This window comes from Schistocerca americana, chromosome 5, assembly GCF_021461395.2.
Source record: "Schistocerca americana isolate TAMUIC-IGC-003095 chromosome 5, iqSchAmer2.1, whole genome shotgun sequence".
Classification (NCBI taxonomy): Eukaryota; Metazoa; Arthropoda; class Insecta; order Orthoptera; family Acrididae; genus Schistocerca; species Schistocerca americana.
In genome coordinates, this window is record NC_060123.1 from 559,546,988 (window position 1) to 559,567,781 (window position 20,794).

Sequence of the window (20,794 nt, forward strand, 5' to 3'; positions counted from 1 at the left end):
TCGCTTAATTCACTTAAATTTTGGGGAGGGGGCGATGAACTCTGACGCCACGTTCAGTCATATTCCAGATGTGTTCGATCGTGTTCAGATCTGGCGACTGGCGGAGGTTGGAGTTGAAATTGGCCACTGTGTTCCATCACATTCCTGGCCTTGTGACATTGCGCTTGATCATGGTGAAAAATGCAACTGCCCTCGGGAAACATGAGGGTCATGAAGGGGTGTACATGGTCTACAAGCAGTGTACGATACTCGTTGACCGTTATGGTGCCTTGCACCGAGCTCCGCTGGAACCGTGGACGCCCATGTGAATGTTCCCCATAGCATAATATGGCCGCTGCCAGATTGTCTTCGTCCCACAGTACAGGTGGTTCGGAGCTGTTCTCCTGTAAGACGACGGATCCACGAGCTCCCATCGGTGTGTAAAAGAAGGTATCGGGATTCATCAGACCATGCAACGCTCTGACACTACGCCAACATCCAGTACCGGTGGTTATGTGCCCATTTCAGTCGTAGTTGCCGATGTCATGGTGTTAACATTGGTACATGCATGGATCGTAGGCTGTGGGGCTCCATCGTTAGGAGTGTTCGGTGCACTGTGTGTTCAGATACACTTGTACTCTCCCCAGCATTAAAGGTTGTCCTGTTCTATTAATCTGCCTAGCCTGCAATGTCCGACATCTGTAATGAGGGATAACTCTCGAAAAATACCTACAAATCTATCTTCTTATAAATTAAATTTATATTCAAAGGTAACAAATTTACCTTTTCAGGCATAGTTTTATGGATGTTGCACAATTTGCACTTTATATCCTCTCTAATTAGGACTTCATTAATTATTTTTCTGCCCAAATAGCCAAACTCGTCAACTACTTTTAGTGTCTTATTTTCTAATGAAATGGTATAATTTGAGTACATTCCATTGTCCTTGTTTAATTCTCTTGGTGTTCATCTTATCCCCTGTTTTTTGTGCTCAGAATCCCAAATTTTATTTCAGGGGCATGGTTGATTTCCTGTTGATGCCCACCTGATTCCTTGGCCAAAAAAGTAAACGCCATGTTAATGGAAGTATTTTATTCATTAAGCATTTCCTTTACATTCAATGAAGTTGTAAAACGTAGTATTCATGGACAAAAAATTTACAAATGTCTTCCTCATCAATTCGTCCGTCGTTAGAAGCGAACGGAGTGAAGTTCTTCATACACAATCTAGAACGAGTACGTTAATGGCAGTGCAAGTGTCAACGTTCAAAGCTTACAACATCGTATTAGTACAGTAGAGAAAATCTTGTGGTAACTGCAGACCATTATGTCTGGCATTGTTCATAGAAAATAGCGCGCAGATGGGAAATTATAATTAACACATGGATAGTACAAAACGATTCTTTCGGCTTTGTGTGTTACCAATCTTGAAATGAAAAACATACTCGTTTATATTTATTGTATTGAGTATTTCACTATTTGTAGATTTCCTACCCAAAGTGTAATTTAATAGTGAGCTTATCAGTATACAAATCATAGCAGGTATCATTAGATCTATGAGCATGTTTAGAGGTCTGCAGATAATACAGCAATGCATACCATATTATGTGTCTTCAAGGTAGGGCCAATGTAAGAGTATTGTTCCACAGAAGCAACATATCATTTGGAGCCCCTCTTTGCCCGCCTCCCATCCCAGGCACAAGCTGCCTTTCCTTGAGTTCTCGTTAGACATTTAAAAATGAATGTAAATCTAGTTCTCGTGGAAATGAGTTACTTGTTCTTTTGAAATTAGTGCTGCATAGACATTCCTCTGTAATGGAAATAAATTTCTTCATCTCATTCGAGCTCTAAATGTTAGACGGGAAAAAATTCATTTGCATTTAAAATGATTCCTGACATCTTTAAATAATTTTAGCGAAAGCAGAAAAAACTAGACCTATTGTATGGTACTATCTTCAATAAATAATCCATATAGTAATCTTAGTGGAAAGAATGGAAATATAAAATTTGTGATAGTTTAACAATGGAAACTTTTAATTCTATAACTTAAGAATTATTTTACTTTCCATTGGGAAAAATGAAACAGAAATGCAAAAGTATATTTTAATTTTATACTGAGGTGTTAACAAAAGACTTTGTAAGTTGTGTGTTACATGTGCAAAAAATTCAGCAGGAAGTAGTTAAACTAAGAAAAATTGCCGTGAAAGCAACTGAATGTTGGTAAACGTGATCAAAGTTACTATGTACGCAACTGAAAATGAAAATACCAGTCTGTGACTGATACAAATGAGAAATATTCTGTTAATAAAGTCATGTATAATTTCTACAATTCTTAAAAATAGGCACAAACATTTTTTCCCGTGGACAAAGACAAATTAGCATTTTTCTACGTTTTAACTTTGCAAAATCTTTCAACATAGAATCTGAATATATTGATTTCAAGATATCATTTTCAGTGACTAAATTTGCACACCACACAATCGTCCTTGAGAAATCATAGACCTAAGGTAGTACTGAATTTTGAATAACTAATTTCATGACTGACTAATTATATAGTTACAGTAAAGAGAATCATGTGCTAGCAAAAATAATGGGAAATATGTCAGTAAAATTGATTTTTCTAATGTAAGATGATGAGCTCTCTGGAGAACTTAAATCACAAGGAGTGGCCTCCAAGATCAAGTCTTCATCGCTTGATGAAACTTAAGCCGAATTCTTCTTCTTCTTCATGTGCCGTCTCCTCTAAGAAGGTTGGCTGTCATCATGGCAATTTCTGATCTTGATTTGGCTGATCTAAGGAGTTCTGACGTTGAACAGTTGTACCAATTTTTTAAATTGTCAATCCAGGATGTCCGTCTTCTACCCCTCGTTCTCTTCCCACAAATTTTCCCTTCTAGTATTATTTGCAATATTTTGTAATTTACTCCCCTAATAACATGGCCTAAATATTGTAGCTTCCTTACTTTAATAATTTTAATTAATTCTTTTTCCTTTCCCATTCTTCTTAGGACATCTTGATTAGTAATCCTCGACACCCAACTAATTCTAAGTATTCTTCTATATGCCCACATTTCAAAAGCTTCTAAACTGTTCATGTCCTTCTTTTTCAATGTCCACGCTTCCATGCCGTATAATAATTTTGAGAATGCATAGCATCTTAGCAACCTCATTTTTGTGTTTAAACAAATGTCACTCGAACAGAATGCATTTTCCATCTTATTAAAGATACTTCTGGCCTGTCCTATTCTCGATTTAATTTCTTCTGAGCTTTCAATCTCCTCATTTACAATTGTTCCGAGATATTTAAATTTACGTACTTGATCGACTCTTTCCCTATTGATTGTAAGATTTTCTTGTTGGTGTGTTTTAGATATCACCATGAACTTAGTCTTGCTTACGTTAAGAGTCAAGCCAAATTCTTCACTTTTTTCTGCGACTTTGTCAAGAAGTAATTGTAGATCTTTGAGGTTTCCAGCTAGTAGTGCAGTGTCATCAGCAAACCTAACATTGTTAATGTTTAGCCCATTCACTTTAATGCCAGCTATTTCATCTGATAGAGCTGCCTGGATTATGTCTTCTGAATACATATTAAACAATAAGGGTGAGAGAATGCAACCTTGCCTCACACCCCTCTTTATTTCTATATCATTCAATAACTCATTTTCTACCTTCACGGTTGTGGTTTGATTGTAGTAGAGGTTATATATAATGCGGATGTCTTTCTTATCAAGTGTTTTCTTTTCTAACAATTCTATGAGATGATCATGACGAACTTTGTCAAATGCTTATTATAATCCAGGAAGCACACATATAGTGGCTGGTTAACCTCCATACATCGTTGCGCTAATATGTTAAAAGCAAACAATGCTTCTCTTGTACCGAGGGAAATTCTAAAACCGAATTGTGTTTCACTTATACCTTCTTCTACTTTTTTGTATATTCGTTGGTGTATAACTTTTAGAAATATCTTTAAGGTGTGACTCATTAAGCTTATTGTACGGTGATCATTACAAGTTTTGGCATTAGCCTTTTTGGGTAATGTAACGAAGGTAGATGTCAACCAATCCCTAGGAATAATTCCCGAATTATAAATATCATTAAACAATTGTACAAATAGATCTATATGGTCTATTCCTATGAGTTTCAGGATGTCATTTGGTATCTTATCCGGTCCAGGGGCTTTTCCTGTCTTTGATTTGTTGATAACATGTAATATTTCTTCTTTCGATATGCTTGGTCCTCGTTCTCCGATCATGTTATCATAAAATTTTTGATCTTTTCTTGTATCTTCAAATAGTTCTTTGACATATTCTGTCCACCTGTCCAGTTTACCTTTAACATCAGGAATTATTTTGTCATTTTTATCTAACAATAAACTTGTACTTTTCTTTTTATTAAGTCCAGCTAAATCTTTAACTTTTTTGTGTAAGTTGAAACTATCATGTCTTGTTTCATAACTCTCAATTTCAGAGCATTGTTCCTTGTACCATTCTTCTTTTGCTCGCCGTGTTTCTTTTCGTATTTCTGCATGTAATCTTTTATACTCACTTTCATCTCTATTTTTAAGTATTCTTCTTTGTTCCATCAATTGTAATATCTTCTCTGTCATCCACTTCTTTTTCATGTTGTCGTGTTTGGTCGCCATTGTGTTTTTACATGCATTATTTAATGTGTCTTTTATAAGTTCCCATTTGCCATCAATGTCTTCTGTTTGATTATTCTTTATCCTAACTAATTCCTTATTAATCTCTTCAGAAGTCTTTTGTTTAGTCAAGGGGTCTCTTAGAATAGTTGTATTTATATAGTCCTTCTTTTGTTTCTTTTGTATGGCTTTCAGTTTCACATGGAACTTTGCTACTAAAAGGTTATGATCAGAAAATATATCAGCTCCTGGATATGTTTTCACACCATGAATAGAATTTTTGTACCTCTTGTTTATAAGTATGAAATCAATTTGATTTCTGCAAACTTCTTCATTACAGTCTCTTGGTGATTTCCAAGTATAAAGTCTTCGTTTAGGGAGTTTAAAAAATGTGTTTGTAATAGACAGATTGTTTTCCTGGCAAAATTGTGACAGCAAATCTCCTCTTTCATGTCTTGTTCCTAAACCAAAAGGTCCAATAAGATCACCTTCACTTCCTTCACCTATTTTGGCATTGAAATCTCCCATGATGATAATAATGTCTCTGCTTTTTGAGGTTCCTATTGCTTGTGTTAATTCTTCATAAAATTTTCCTATTTCTTCTTGGTCTTTGTCGGTTGTTGGAGCATAGATTTGGATTAAATTAATATTTGTTTGTTTCGTTTGTAAATGTAGACTGATTACTCTATCTGAGATTGGTAAAATGCTTTTGACAGATTTACTAGCATACTCATCTAAAATTATTCCTACCCCATTCCTGTGCTGGCTATCAGAATTTCCCGAGTAATATACTTTCATGTTGTCAATGGTCATTTCTCCTGAGTCAGGCCATCTTGTTTCACTTACACCCAAAATGTTAATTTTTAGGCGTTTCATTTCTTGTATAACATTATTTACTTTTCCTGGTTGGTATAATGATCTTACATTCCAAGTTGCTATTGTTGCATTATTTTTGTATTTACTTGTGGCATTGTTCAAGGCTCTCCCCCCCCGGAGATCCGAGTGGGGGAGTTGAAACTCCGGATAATTTGACATTGAACCCTGCCATGATGAGTTTTCCTGGGGATATCCATTGGATCTTTAATGCTGTGGTTTCCCGTTGCCTTCAGCATCCTATGCCGTTGACCACCCTTGGTGATTCTTCCGTCTTTAGGAGTGATTTCTCACTCCAAGGACAAGAGGGTGCCCTTGCTCTACCAGCTCATCCGCCCTCTAGAAGGTCGTTGGCTTAGTAGAGGGTTCTCCTTATCCCGAATTAGACGGGACATAATCGAAAAGTTTACGTTTCAAGCACGTTCATACTAACTAGGACAATATTTGATACTAGCTTAGCACCCGCTGCTTCGCTCACGTAGACTGTATGGCATGCAGAGATTATTTTGTTTTCATTTCATCGAAATTTTTTTAGTTCGCAAACTGCAACACCCTTTACGCTTTTCACGCTAATTAAGGCCATATAAGCGTGATCTTTTCCGAATGTACTTCTAACCAAAAAGCGATTCTGGTAGCTGGAGTTCAAAGGTTTTGTTAAACATGCGTTTTATGTTCTTGCGGAGATGTTTCCATAGCAAATTTCATCCCGTAACGAATATTTCTTTGTAACTAACCGAGAAGTTAAATACTGATTTTAATAAATTCAGGTTTAAATTTTTCTTAATGTAACGAAATATTTACTTAAAACTTTCATTTCCTATTGCACTCCCTTAGTGGCTGAATTTCCAAAAACAGTGAAACACGTATTTTTTTCATCTTTAACCGAGAAACCAAGAGCAGTTTTCAGAGATTTAGCTTCAAAAACGCTTTCGCAATGAAATATTTTCATAAAATATTTCACCATCTATTTCATCCCTTAGGGGTGGAATTTCCAAAACAAGTGACTTGAGTATGTTTTATTTCTTTCTAACAGAGAAGCCATATACAAATTTTCGTATATTTTATTTCAAAACTACTTGCACAATGAAATATTTCCATAAAAACTTTCATCCCCGTTTTACCACCATGGGGCTGAATTTCCAAAAACAGTGAAATAAGTATTTTCTTATTTCTAATGGAGAAGCCATATTTAAATTATCATACATTTAGCTTTAAAATGCTTTCATAATAAAATATTTTCGTAAAAAGTCTCATCCCCTACTTCACTCCCTTAGGGGTTGAGTTTCGAAAAACACTAAAACATGTATTTCTTTTAAGAAACTTTCTGGCAGTAAAACTGTGTGCCAGACCGAGTCTCGAACTCGGGACCTTTGCCTTTCGCGGGCAAGTGCTCTATCATCTTTTTCTTTTTTTTTTTGTTCGTTTTTGATAGTTGAGTTTGGTCGTTGCGGACGTCACCTGACATCCGTTCAAGTTCGTTTTTTTATTACTAAGGCCAACCAGTTCTCTGACCGAACACGCTGAGCTACCGTGCCGGCTATCCAGCTCAACTACCCAAGCACGACTCACGCCCCATCCTCACAGCTTCATTTCTGCCAGTACCTCATCTCCTACCTTCCAAACTTTACAGAAACTCTCCTGCGATCCTTTCTTGTCAGCGCACACTGCGATGCAGAGTGGAAATCTCGTTCTGGAAACATCCCCCAGGCTGTGGCTAAGCCATGTCTCCGCAATATTCTTTCTTTCAGGAGTGCTAGTTCAGCAAGGTTCGCAGGAGGGCTTCTGTAAAGTTTGGAAGGTAGGAGACTGGCAGAAGTGAAGCTGCGAGGACGGGGTGAGTCGTGTTTGGGTAGCTCAGATGGTCGCCTACCACGGAGGGGGCCCGGGTTCGATTCCCGGCAGGGGACTGGGTGTTGTGTGTCCTTCATCATCACGGTAGCTCAGCGAGTTCAATCAGAGGGCTACTCGCCCTCTGTAATAAAAAACTGAGTAAAAGGAATCAACGATCAACTTGAACGGATGTCTTGTGACGTTCGCCCAGACAAAACGCAACGAAGAAAAACGAACAAAATGAAAAAAAATATGGTAGAGCACTTGTCCGCAAATATGCCTCCTCCGTTAGAAATAAGAAAATACTTATTTCACTGATTTTGGAAATTCAGCCCCACGGTGGTAGAACCGGGACGAAAGTTTTTATGGAAATATTTCATTATGCAAATAGTTTTGAAACTAAATCTACGAAAATTAGTATATGGCTCCTCTGTTAGAAAGACATAAAACATACGCATGTCACTGGTTTTGGAAATTCACCCCATATGGAATGAAATAGAGGGTGAAATCTTTTATGAAAGTATTTCCGCTGCAGAGTGAAAACCTCATTATGTATTTCTTTTGTTTGTAACCGTTTAATGGGATACCAGAGTTCATGGATGTACGTTTAAAAATACTTTAGTAGTTCTTTAATAATGACATATTTTCAAAAAAAGATTTCGCCCATTATTTCACCCCAAAAGGGCTAAACTTCCAAAAATGCTGAAACACGTATTTCTTTGTTTTTGACCGAGAAAGCAAATACCAGTTTTCTAAGTTATAGCTTCAAAATTACCTTAATAGCGATTTTTTTCTAAAAACCTTCATCCCCTAATTCAACCCCTTAGGGTTCTAACTGCGAAAAATCCCTTCTTAAACAACGGCAACAATACAAGATTCACTCTTTCTCCAAATTTCAAGTTCTTATCCTTAGCGGTTTGGGCTGGCCGATAATGAGTCAGTCAGTCAGGCGGTCACGACATTGCCTTATATATACAGAGATTGAAGTCAGGGACGATACCTAATCACACACAAGCAATTAACTCGCAAGCAGCTCGTATGCGGCCACATTTTCACCGGAATGTTTTTGGTTCCACTATCGTATACTTTACACAGGCCAGTTGTTTGCTGCTATGGTACACTTCATATACAAATGTTGAACTTGGCACCTCGAGCGGCCGCTTGCGTTGCTTGGGCCTTAAACCTGCCACGAGGTGCAGATAAACACCTGGAAAACTATGAGACCAAGTTATGTACAGGTTAAAATAGGCACAGCATTATGTCACACTTACTTTTCATCCTTTTGTATATCTCTGCGATGTTCATGCCCATTGACATCTTTCCTAAGAAGCAGCGACGCATATTTCCAAAAGGGAAGCTTGGCGGTATATATGGCACTCCTCTGTTCTTCCAGTACCGGAAGCGTAGAGCGAAAAATGAGGAGAACGAAGTAATACCCAGTACAACAGCGGCGAGTAGTGTAGTGGACCACGAGCCCAGCGGGGCGCTCTCTGTGATCATCCTGGAAGGCTACAACAAGAAAAGAATCCAACTTAACTCTGCGATCAGACACAGAGGGGCACGCGATTCCAACCGACTGCAGTGCTATTCACTGCCAACGGCGTCGTTGGCTACGGTAGGAACGGCATGTGAACAGTCTGCCGTTCTCCCAGACTTACGAGTATAAGTACATCCCGTTCCAGTCCCCCCGCGAAGGACAACATCGTTGACAGTACTGGAATTCGAAACAAGGTCTTCCACATGGCAGTCACATACGCTTACTACCCATTTTTGTAAAGGAGAAAATGTTTACTTTATACCGTAACTTGGAGTTTATTACATGTGTGAAATACTTCATAGGCCACATTTCAATGAATAATTTAATTATATAGATGGCAGTTTCATTAAAGAGCAACCGCATGTAAACTTGAGACAAACAGGGAAAGCACAATATTACGTATGGATACCAAAAATTATTGCGCCGCAATAAAACTGCGTTCTGAGCATAATTACTCAAGAGACATCAGATAAAACAGGTGTCCACATGAAACCTACATGAGGTCCAAATGGAATTTGGATGTGAGACATCGATACTTCAGCTTTGCGCCATCATGTAAAGCAACTCAAAAAGTTCTGTGTAGATTTTTTCCAAGCGATTCGTTTTCTTTTGTATCAGGTGATGAATAATCGCCAGAAACACTGCACATTAAGAGGTGGTCCAAAGTGTGATGTTGTATGCAGTAAAGAAATCCTCCGTTGCCGTCTAAAGAAGTTCCGGACGTGAATTTCGAAGGTAACCACCACAAGTTAAAATGATTAAAGCTTGGTTCCTAGCCACCGGGAGTATAAACAGGCGGACAGGTTCTGGCAGCGGTGAAAAGGACGTGATGGGCTGACAAAATGCCTACAGAGGTCTCCGGAGATAACCAATTTGGATTTCTTCCTGTGGGGTTATGTGCCTCGCCTACGCATGACGTTGGCGATGTCCGTAGAAGGAATATGGATGTGATAGCCTCCATCTCCCCAGACATGCTTCAGCACTCATAGGTCGAGAAAGGGTATCGTAAAGATATGTTCAGGGTTACGAAAGGTGCCCGTGTAGTGGCATATTAATTATTTGTACAAAACTGTAGGCGTTGTTTTATATGTTACCGCAAGTTACAAGTATCTATGTCATGTAGTTTTTTAATTGTATTTGAAAATCATGGAGTGTTCGTGTGGAAACCCTGAACTTTTAAACGTTTTAGAGTCCACTGATATGAACATACTTAGCTTGACGCAGATCGATACAAAATTCTACGAGGAATGGAAGTTTGCTATGAAAATCACCATTGTAAATCACTAAAAATTGACGAATATGTCCTTTAATTAGTGTTTTGTAAGATGTGCATAAATTGCTAAATACAGTCCAACTTTGCATCTATAAATAATATCAGTATATTTCTTCATTTGTTTGCGACGCTCTTGTCAACATGCTTATCACGAATGCTCGCAGTCCCACCTGTAGTTGTAGCAGGGTCTACCTCATTGTTCAGCACCTGTGTCTGCAGCACTTTGGGTGTATTGTCAGTGCGTCTTCCAGTTCGTTCTTGTCGCTTCATCGAGAATCGTGACAGGGCTCCATACGCGGCTCCACCGTCATAAACTGTCTGATTTGATCCATTATAAATGGTCTGTGTATACCTGCGACTGTGAAAACAATGGGTTTATTTATAAATAACTTTTCTGCTAACCAGTCACGATTTCTTTTATTTATATTTTACACGATGCGTTTCGGGAAACGATTCCCATTTTCAAGAGTACTGTGCCACTTCTACGGAATGTTTTTGATTTGTGAGGTTCTGCTTTGTCCTGTTGATTTTACTGTAATACATAAAAAGGGCGCAATTTGTAGTTCATTATCCGTATTTATATGTAGTCAGTGGCGAAATTTGTAAGAACGTGAACTGCAGTTTTCTTATGGTCCGTTTGTGCAGAGTCTCGCGCATGTTAAAATCAGTCACATTTTTTTGTTCACAATATCGAGAGTAGCTAACATACTCAAACAGTTACAAAGTTGTTTTCGGATGTAGTCGACAGAGATAATGTTATAGGTCTTCCACAGAGCATGATATGCTTTTGTGTAGAGGGTACCTAATATTAACAATGTCGATCATATTTTGTTTATACTTATTTTACAATGATGCTTACCGTTATAAAATAAATATCAACAAAATATGATCGAGATTGTTAATATAAATACCCTCTATACAAAAACATATCATGCTCTGTAGGAGACCTATAACATTATCTCTGTCGACTCAGGGGCGCCGACTTATAACAGATATTGGGAGGGCCCATACTGGGGGTCTTGCCCCGGGAAATTTTCTTAATTTTAGAGAAAAAGTAGTGGGTTTTAAAGTTTTTTCAAGCATTTTAGAGTCACATGACCAACATTACAACCCCGAAAACTGGACTCTCGATAACTCGAAACTCTGGGAAACTCGACAAGCCTGACACATTTTTTGGCTTTGAAAAAAGAAACAAAACATAAACATACTCGGTATTTTCGTAAGAAGCTAATTTAATTTTCAGTAATCATCATGCTTACAGACTATTATAGCGAAATTATATTTAAATAAATCCTAAGCTATCATTAAAAGAATAAAACATAAAATGTTGCTGTCGCACAGTACTAGCACTTTGATTAATAAGTGAATTAGCTAATTTAAGCTTACTTTGAATAAGGCTCAGTGTTCATTAAATAAAAACAGTATCTCAAAGTTAATACTTTAATACAGTTAATAAAGTATGCCTAATACTTTCAGTCAAAAAGTATGCAAAAAGCGGGTTTAAATTGGGTCTTACAACCTAAAAATATTTATGTATTTGAAAATTACTTATACAGTACTATAGTAATATAGTAATACAGTACTAAACTAGTGCTAATGTTTCGAAACTGAAAATTTAACACTGTGTATGCATTTAATTCTCTATTTTATGAAGATTTTTAATATTGCCCTGAATGCCATTATTAAGGCAAGAGTATCTTTAGAAAGGTGCAGATGTCAACCGTTTTACTGGATTACTGAATATGAAGTCTTTGATGACTGGTCGGATATCCAATTCATCCAAAACCTCTCGGTGTGCATGAAGAACAACCAAGTTGTTCAATCGCTTCTGTCCCATTGATGATCGAAGGCATCAGACGTCTAAAGGCGCTAAATGACCGTTCTGCTGCTGTTGTCGTGACTGTAACTACGTGGAGAAGCTTAATGCACTTCACTACTTCACATAACATTTCTCCAACTGCAGGCTCTTGTGTAATGTTCTTTATTACATCACGTATGCTTTTTATTAGCGATATCGGCTAACATATTCAAGTGTAAGCGCAGTCTCTCAATGTCTAGGCCATTTTTTAAAAGCTCGGTTGATTTTTCCAAATTTGTTTCACCTCTGTTTACTTAAAGCAAGCACTCTTGTTCAACTTTAATGACCTGTGTGAGTCCAGTTGAAGCAAACCTCTCAGTAATGCAAGATTGCACCGTTTCACAAACTTCAATGTAAATTGCTTTGTAGTAATACTTTGGGGTTTTGAAAGTGCGCGGTGAGCTGGCTTCGTTATTTTCATACTTCTCTGGTATACTTCGATTCCGAGGAAGTGGAGGCTCATCAACTTGGGAAGGATTTTCGTTTAAACACAATTCCCAAAAGTTTTCGAAAGTACGACGCCTTCCACTCAGTAAACAAACCAAGCTCAAATAGCTCTGAGCACTATGGGCCTTAACATCTGAGGTCATCAGTCCCCTAGAACTTAGCACTACTTAAACCTAACTAACCTAAGGACATCACACACATCCATGCCAGAGGCAGGATTCGAACCTGTGACCGTAGCGGCCGCGCGGTTCCAGACTGAAGCGCCTCGAACCGCTCGGCCACAGCCGCCGGCACAAATCAAGCCTTAATATACTTTCTCCAGATCAGCAACACTTAGATGAAGGCATTGAATGTTTTCACTGACATCCTCTATTGGGTTCATTGCATGGCAATAAAGATGTAAAAAGAAATAAGCCTTGAACTGGAACATTGACTCAAGGTAGCCTGCACATTTGTAACCTACCTCAGTTATTTTATATATGAAGTCTTCACGGGTTGTCAGCAGAGTAGCGTCGTCGTCTCGTAGCAACGTTTCGATGGAATGCGTCTCGCCTGAAGACGATGGAGACACATTCCATCGAAACGTTGTTACGAGATGACGACGCTACTCGGCTGACAACCCGTGAAAACTTCGTGTACGAAATTCGCTGAGAAAGCCTGCATTCACATTTGCCTCTGTTTTGTCCTCTGCAGAAAATGTTTCAAAAAACTCTAGAAGTTCTTCAAAGTTTTTCAGTATTCTCAGGATACTAAAAGCTCGCATAATCCACTGAGTCGGGCATAGGGGTCGTAGAACAGCTTGGTCGTTTCCAGAGCGTATGCTTCTGAAAAGTCCCATCATTTTGTTGGATTCCCTTACGGTGTTTATTAAGTCCTTGGCTAAAACCATAACATGCCTCATAGACGTAAAATGGCGGAGACTGTCTACAACTGCGAAGTCTAAACTGTGAGCAGCGCAGTGCACATAACGTGCTTTTGGTTGTATATCCAAAACTGACTTTTTTTAGTCCTTTGAACTTACATCTCATATTCGAGACACCATCATAGCACTGTTCTCTTAAGTTATCCATTGACAAATCAAGACTAGCAAAAACGTCTTTAAAAATACTAAACAGAATTTGTGAATCAGTGTTAGGAGTCTCGTATAACCCAATAAAGTCTTCATTAATAATTAAGAAATCATCGACAGTACGAATACAAAATGACACTTTTTCGTGAAGCGAAGAATCACTTGTTTTGTCAACTATAATAGAAAAATGTTCAGTCTTCTTCATTGAAGCCAATACCTTTCTCACTACAGACTTTCCTAGTAGATCAATGATCTCATTTCAAATATCGAGGGACGTTCACTTATACCCCGAATGCCCTAACCAATCTTTAAATTCAGGTATGTCATTCTTTTGGAGTTCCAACAATTGAAAAAATTTGAGTTTACATCTTCATGCCCTCTAATTACTAGTGCTTGTCGCCATAGAAATTGCACGGTATTAAAAATTGTCTCAAGAGCTAAACGGCCTTTCTTCATATCACTATCTAACTGTTCATTCAATTGGGAGGCCACACTTAGGATAGTGATAGAATTTACTTTCAGTACACCTTCTGTATGAGTAAACGTATTTTCATGAAGACAGATTTTTTCCAAACCCTTTTTCCAGGTAGAAAACCCTATGGAAATAAATCTATCTTCTTTTTTTTTTTTTTGAAGAAAATTGTAATAGATTTGTAGCATCTACCTCTTTGTAGGTTTTGCAAAAAACTTTTTCAGTAGACGCTTCATATTTTGATCAACCTGGTCAACCAAGGCTTCTGAAATGATCTTCCCTTGCCGGATTGTTCAGGTTTAGGCTGTGAATGGTTCTCGCCTGAAGACGATGAAGCAATTGACGACACAATAATTGTTGGAGGTTGACTTGCAGTATCGTCAACTTCGAAGCGCGCCTTTTTGGTAACAAATTTATCCATTGCAAACTGCAGAATGAGATTTTCACTCTACAGCGGAGTGTGTGCTGATATGAAACTTCTTGGCAGATTAAAACTGTGTGCCGGACCGAGACTCGAACTCGGGGAACTTTGCCTTTCGCGGGCAAGTGCTCTAGCATCTGAGCTACCCAAACACAACTCACGCCCCGTCCTTAAACAGCTCTACTTCTGCCAGCACCTCGTGTCCTACCGTCCACACTTTACAGAAGCTCTCTTCCCAAACTAATTTTTGAGGTGGCTTGGGCCCCCTCAGGCCCCATGGAGTCGGATCCTGTGTGTCGACCACATCTGAAACCACTTTGTAACTTTTTGAGTATGTTAGCCACTCTCGCTAGTGTGAAAAAAAATGTGACTCATGTTTGGCATGTGCAACACTCTGCACAAACGGACCATAAGAAATTTGTAATACAAGTTCTTACAAATTTCGCCACTGACTATACGAAAATATGGATAATGAACAAAGAATTGCGCCATTTTAATGTATTAGAGTAAAATCAGCAGAACAAAGCAGAACCTCACAAACCAAAAACATTACGTAGAAATGGCACAGTACAAAAAAAGACTTGAAAATGGGAATCGTTTCCCGAAACACGTCGTGTAAAATATAAATAAAAGAAGATCGTGACTGGCTAGCAGGAAAGTTATTTACAGACAAACCATTTGACATAGCTATCTTGAACGAATTTGAGAGCTTCAAGACTTTGCAGCCGACCTTTCTTTGCTATTAACTTAGAAGATGAGCAGTGGGAGGTAGGAGCGCAAACTTACTGCTGATTATAACGTCTGCTGTATTAGCAATGTCCCTGCCAACCGCACACGACGCTGCAAACGCCCCACTCTGAATTCATCCGAGTGAGGAAACTCGAGGCTGACCGCAAGTAGGCGCAGCGCTCGCTCCGGAATCTCCGTCACTCGGCTCAAGGCACACAGGCGGCGCCACGTATCAAGATAGTGGTCCCCGATAATGGCTCTGAGCACTATCGGACTTAACTGCTGTGGTCATCAGTCCCCTAGAACTTAGAACTACTTAAACCTAACTAACCTAAGGACATCACACAGATCCATGCCCGAGGCAGGATTCGAACCTGCGACCGTAGCGGTCACGCGGTTCCAGACTGTAGCGCCTAGAACCGCACGGCCACTCCGGCCGGCCCCCGATAATGGCCACACTCTCAGTGGGGCAAATAATTGCATCCTTACGTGCCTGTTTATTAGTCGACGCTCGCAGAGAACCGTCAGAAGGCACACCAAATATTTAAGCCTGCTTTCGACGCCTGTACTACAGTCATTAGTTACAGTCATTAGTCAGAACCAAGGAGAGAATTCACTGAGAAAGACTGTTGTAAATCCAACAGAAATCAAATACTGTTATTGCCTGTTTCAGCTTCGCTGTCTGTAAATATTGTAAATAAAAGTATGCAAATTTTACCCATGCAACCGTTTGTACGTCTTTCTGTTTGTCGTACAAGTATTTATCACGTATTCGCCGACTACAGCTGAAAACACAACAAATTCTGTTTTTATGCTGCGCTTCAGACTACCATTGTCGGTGAATTCTAGGATTCAAGATAGTTTCGAAGCCTATGTTAGACTTTCATACTGCAGAGAGACCCCATGAAAAATCAGTGATAGTAGGACAATGAAGTTTTGTGGAAAAATCTGCAAGGGCATGCGGAAGAGTACTAATGAATGATCCATTGAGGGAAACACATTTTAATTTCCATATTTTGGGGGTAACATTTGTTAATTTCGTACGATGTGTAAGCTCCAGATTACAAACATTGCTCAACGTGACGACAACCTGCAGCCACGACAGCCTGGAACACCACGAGAGATTGTTCTACTGCTGCCCGACTTCCACAGTGATCACTCAAAATCTGTCGCAGTTGTCGCCCCTTATATAACCTAACAGGCTAGGTAACATACGGAAACATAGCGTAACATCGCGTTAGTATGGGGCACATTCTTACCACAAAGCCGGCCGGGGTGGCCGAGCGGTTCTAGGCACTGCAGTCTGAGACCACGCGACCGCTATGGTCGCAGGTTCGAATCCTGCCTCGGGCATGTGTGTGATGTCTTTAGGTTTAAGTAGTTCTAAGTTCTAGGGGATTGATGACCTCAGAAGTTAAGTCCCATAGTGCTCAGATCCATTTGAACCCTTAACACAAATGACACGTGTGCAGGAGAGCCATACACAATGACAAACGGTCATAGACTGGACATCGTAACCATCTAGTCCACAGGCCCCTAAGATGACCTTACAGCTGGATGCCAACATGTGATGTGGTCACGAGTCCAGGAGAGGCGCTGCAGGTGATGTTGTCCTGTTAGCAGAGGCACTCACGTCGTTCGCCTGATGCCACAGTTCATTAACGCCAAATTTCGCCGCACTGTCCTAACGGATAGTTCATCGTGCGCCCCACCTTGGTTTCAGCTATTATTTCAAGCAGTGTTGCTTGTCTGTTAGCACTGACAACTTTACGCAAATGCCGCTGCTCTCGATCGCTAAGTGAAGGCTGTTAGAAACTGCGTTTTCCATGGTGTGGGGTAATAACCGAAATATGGTATTCCCGGCACACCCGTGACATCGTGGGTTCCGGAAGACTGAATTCCCTAACGATTTCCGACATGGAATGTTCTATGGGATCAAAGTCTGTTAATTCCCGTCGTGCGGAAAACTTTTCACATGAATCACCTGGGTAAACATGGCAGCTCTGTCAATGCACCGCGCTTTTATACCTTGTGTTCGCGGTACTACCGCCATCTGTATATGCACGTATCGCTATCCCGTGACATTTGTCACCTCAGTGTACTGTCTTTGTCAATGACATCATCTGCTAATCTAATCTAGTGTCAGACTGATCCGGCTGTAAATCTGACAAACATACCACAGCCTTTAACTTTTTATTTACTAACGCACACACCTTAGAAAACCCGGTGGGCTGTTGACATAAAAAGCAACAGCAACAACAATAACTATGTAAACTAAATGATTATGATCTACTACTAATAATAATGATAATTATAAACTCTAAAGCAAACAATAAGCATAGCACACGGACAAACACACAAGCAACTGTAGGACATAGCTTCAAACGCATAATACACGTTATTGTGACTACTGACCGTTACGAGTGCGAAGCTTCGTAGAGATTGGTAATCGGTAGAGGAAATACGGAGAATTGCATGGAGAATAACGCACACGTCTCCGTAGCTCTAATGCAACCTTCTACTCCTTCGCGTATTTGCACATCTGAGGCTGAAACGTTTACAGACGTGATCGGTGAACCGACGCCTGCGCAGCCTACTCACAGACTGAAAGCTCTGCTGCAGCTTCCTGATACGAAACTGACCACAATTTCCGCAAAAACAGGTCACAAGCGGTCTGTGGCAGCCGAGCGCCTGTATCTATAGTGTATAAAGAATGTTATCTGAACCGGGACACGTGGATTGTGTGATTACTAAGTCGCAACTGTGCCAGGCGATTCTGGTGCAGTTGCGTTAGTGGGCCACCTGCTTTTTCCACAACTTGTAATGGTGACATTTAAATTCTGATGCGTGAACATGAAGAGCTTTCGCATATCGATTACTCTCCAGGGCATTCTATCTAACGAGTTGCGACGATGTTCGTACATACTCTACTGGCCATTAAAATTGCTACACCACGAAGAAGACGTGCTACAGACGCAAAATTTAACCGACAGGAAAAAGATGCTGTGATATGCAAATGATTAGCTTTTCAGAGCATTCCCACAATGTTCGTGCCGGTGGCGACACCTACAACGTGCTGATATGAGGAAAGTTTCCAACCGATTTCTCGTACACAAACAGCAGTTGACCGGCGTTGCCTGGTGAAACGTTGATGTGATGCCTCGTGCAACGAGAAGAAATGCGTACCATCACGTTTCCGATAAAGGTCGGATTGTAGCCTATCGCGATTGCGGTTTATCGTATATCGCGACACTGTTGCTCGCGTTGGTCGAGATCCATTGCCTGTTAGCAGAATAAGGAATCGGTGGGTTCAGGAGGTAATACGGAACGCCGTGCTGGATACCAACGCCCTCGTATCACTAGCAGTCGAGATGACAGGCATCTTATCCGCATGGCTGTAACGGATCGTGCAGCCACGTCTCGATCCCTGAGTCAACAGATGGGAACGTTTGCAAGACAACAACATCTGCACGAACAGTTCGACGACGTTTGCAGCAGCATGGACTATCAGCTCGGAGACCATGGCTGCGGTTACCCCTGACGCTGCATCACAAGACAGGAGCGCCTGCGATGGTTGTCTCAACGACGAACCTGGGTACACGAATGGCAAAACGTCATATTTTCGGATGAATCCAGGTTCTGATTACAGTATCATGGTGGTTGCATCCGTGTTTGGCGACATCGCGGTGAATGCACATTGGAAGCGTGTATTCGTCATCGCCATACTGGCGTGTTATCACCCGGCGTGATGGTATGGGGTGCCATTGGTTACACATCTCGGTCACCTCTTGTTCGCATTGACGGCATTTTCAACAGTGGACGTTACATTTCAGATGTGTTACGACCCGTGGCTGTACCCCTCATTCGATCCCTGCGAAACCCTACATTTCAGCAGGATAATGCACGACCGCATGTTGCATATCCTATACGGGCCTTTCTGGATACAGAAAATGTTCGACTGCTGCCCTGACCAGCACATTCTCCAGATCTCTCACCAATTGAAAACGTCTGGTCAATGCTGGCCGAGCAACTGGCTCGTCACAATACACCAGTCACTACTCTTGATGAACTGTTGTATTGTGTTGAAGTTGCATGGGCAGCTGTACCTGCACACGCCATCCAAGCTCTGTTTGACTCAATGCCCAGGCGTATCAAGGCCGTTATTACGGCCAGACGTGGTTGTTCTGGGTACTGATTTCTCAGGATCTATGCACCCAAATTGCGTGAAAATGTAATCACATGTCAGTTGTAGTATAATATATTTGTCCAATGAATACCCGTTTATCATCTGCATTTCTTCTTGGTGTAGCAATTTTAATGGCCAGTAGTGTAAATGAAATAGGAAAACTGTGGCTTTTTGCCATTTTTGCGCAATAAAGCCAGAGAAGCTAGAGTGTTGCAGGACTAATCAAACAGTTTCAGAGTAATAATTATTTACAGATAGCTCCCTTTGTCTCGTCAGTAATTTTATCGAAATTATCTCTGATTTGAATCGATCTATTCTTCTTCATCGTACGAGAGGTGGTTCAATTGTACCTTGACGATGCATTCAGCCGAGGAGTGATGGGGCAGCAACCGCAAGTTAAAAAAGAAAGAAAAAAAAACCCCTTCCGTCGTGTTTCAATACAATTGATGTCTTGGTGTGACATACAGTTAAGGATGAAGTGAATGGGGAGAAAACCCGGAATAATGACCGGCTGAAAGAATACACTGAAGAGCTTTCGATAGTATGGACGCGGATACGACTCTTTGTCTACAGTGTTTGAGCGTTTCAGTCAAACTCTAGTGGTGTGTTAACAAGGAAGAAGACTGCATTGGACACAGACAAGGCAAAATAAATGAGGGAGTGTGTATTTACTGCTTTTATGTATGTGGAGGAGTTTTTGTGCCACGAGACTTCAAAGGAATTATACTTTCAGGTACGCAGCGAAAGAAAATCATCAGTTAATCCAAAAGGAAATCATTTTACAAACCAGCCATGAAAAGTTTTGTTACTCACACTATTTGTATTTATTGAAACAATATGCGTCTCAGAACGATAAATAGTTTAGACAAGAAGAGAATAGAAGCTTTCGAAATGTGGTGCTACAGAAGAATGCTGAAGATTAGATGGGTAGAACTAATGAAGAGGTACTGAATAGAATTGGGGAGAAGAGAAATTTGTGGCACAACTTGACTAGAAGGAGGGTAGGACATATTCTGAGGCATCAAGTGATCACCAGTTTAGTATTGGAGGGCAGCGTGGAGGGTAAAAATGGTAGAGAGAGACCAAGAGATGAATACACTAAACAGATTCAGAAGGATGTAGGTTGCAGTAGGTACTGGGAGATGAAGAAGTTTGCACAGGACAGAGTAGCACGGAGAGCTGCATCAAACCAGTCTCTGGACTGAAGACCACAACAACAACAACATGCGTCTCAGGGCTTGCCCTAGAAACATGTTTATTTACGCAAGAAAACAATTAACGACATTAGGAAATCATCAATTCATTTACAAGTGTAATATAAACTGACAGGCCAAAACACTATGACCACTGCCCACCGCGACGTTGGATGCCACCTGGAGGCGTTTCAGGCACGTAACAAAAGTATGTAAGCGGAGCAGACACGGACGGGGAATCAGCCCTAGGGCAGATATGGGCTGCAAGTGGAGAAATCCATTGAGA

The 20,794-nt window shown here is 40.3% G+C and overlaps 1 protein-coding gene across 1 annotated transcript in view; it reads right to left on the minus strand.

Moving 5' to 3' along the window:
* The window catches only part of LOC124616007 (cytochrome P450 6k1-like), a 79,417-nt gene extending 61,707 nt beyond the window's left edge, over positions 1-17,710 (minus strand). The window contains exons 1-2 of the mRNA XM_047144218.1: positions 17,545-17,710; positions 8,595-8,832 (exon numbers count right to left, since the gene is read on the minus strand). Coding sequence (XP_047000174.1) covers positions 8,595-8,823 — 229 coding nt within the window. The 5' untranslated portion in view covers positions 8,824-8,832; positions 17,545-17,710. The remainder of the gene's footprint in view (positions 1-8,594; positions 8,833-17,544) is intronic.
* Positions 17,711-20,794: the final 3,084 nt, after the last annotated feature.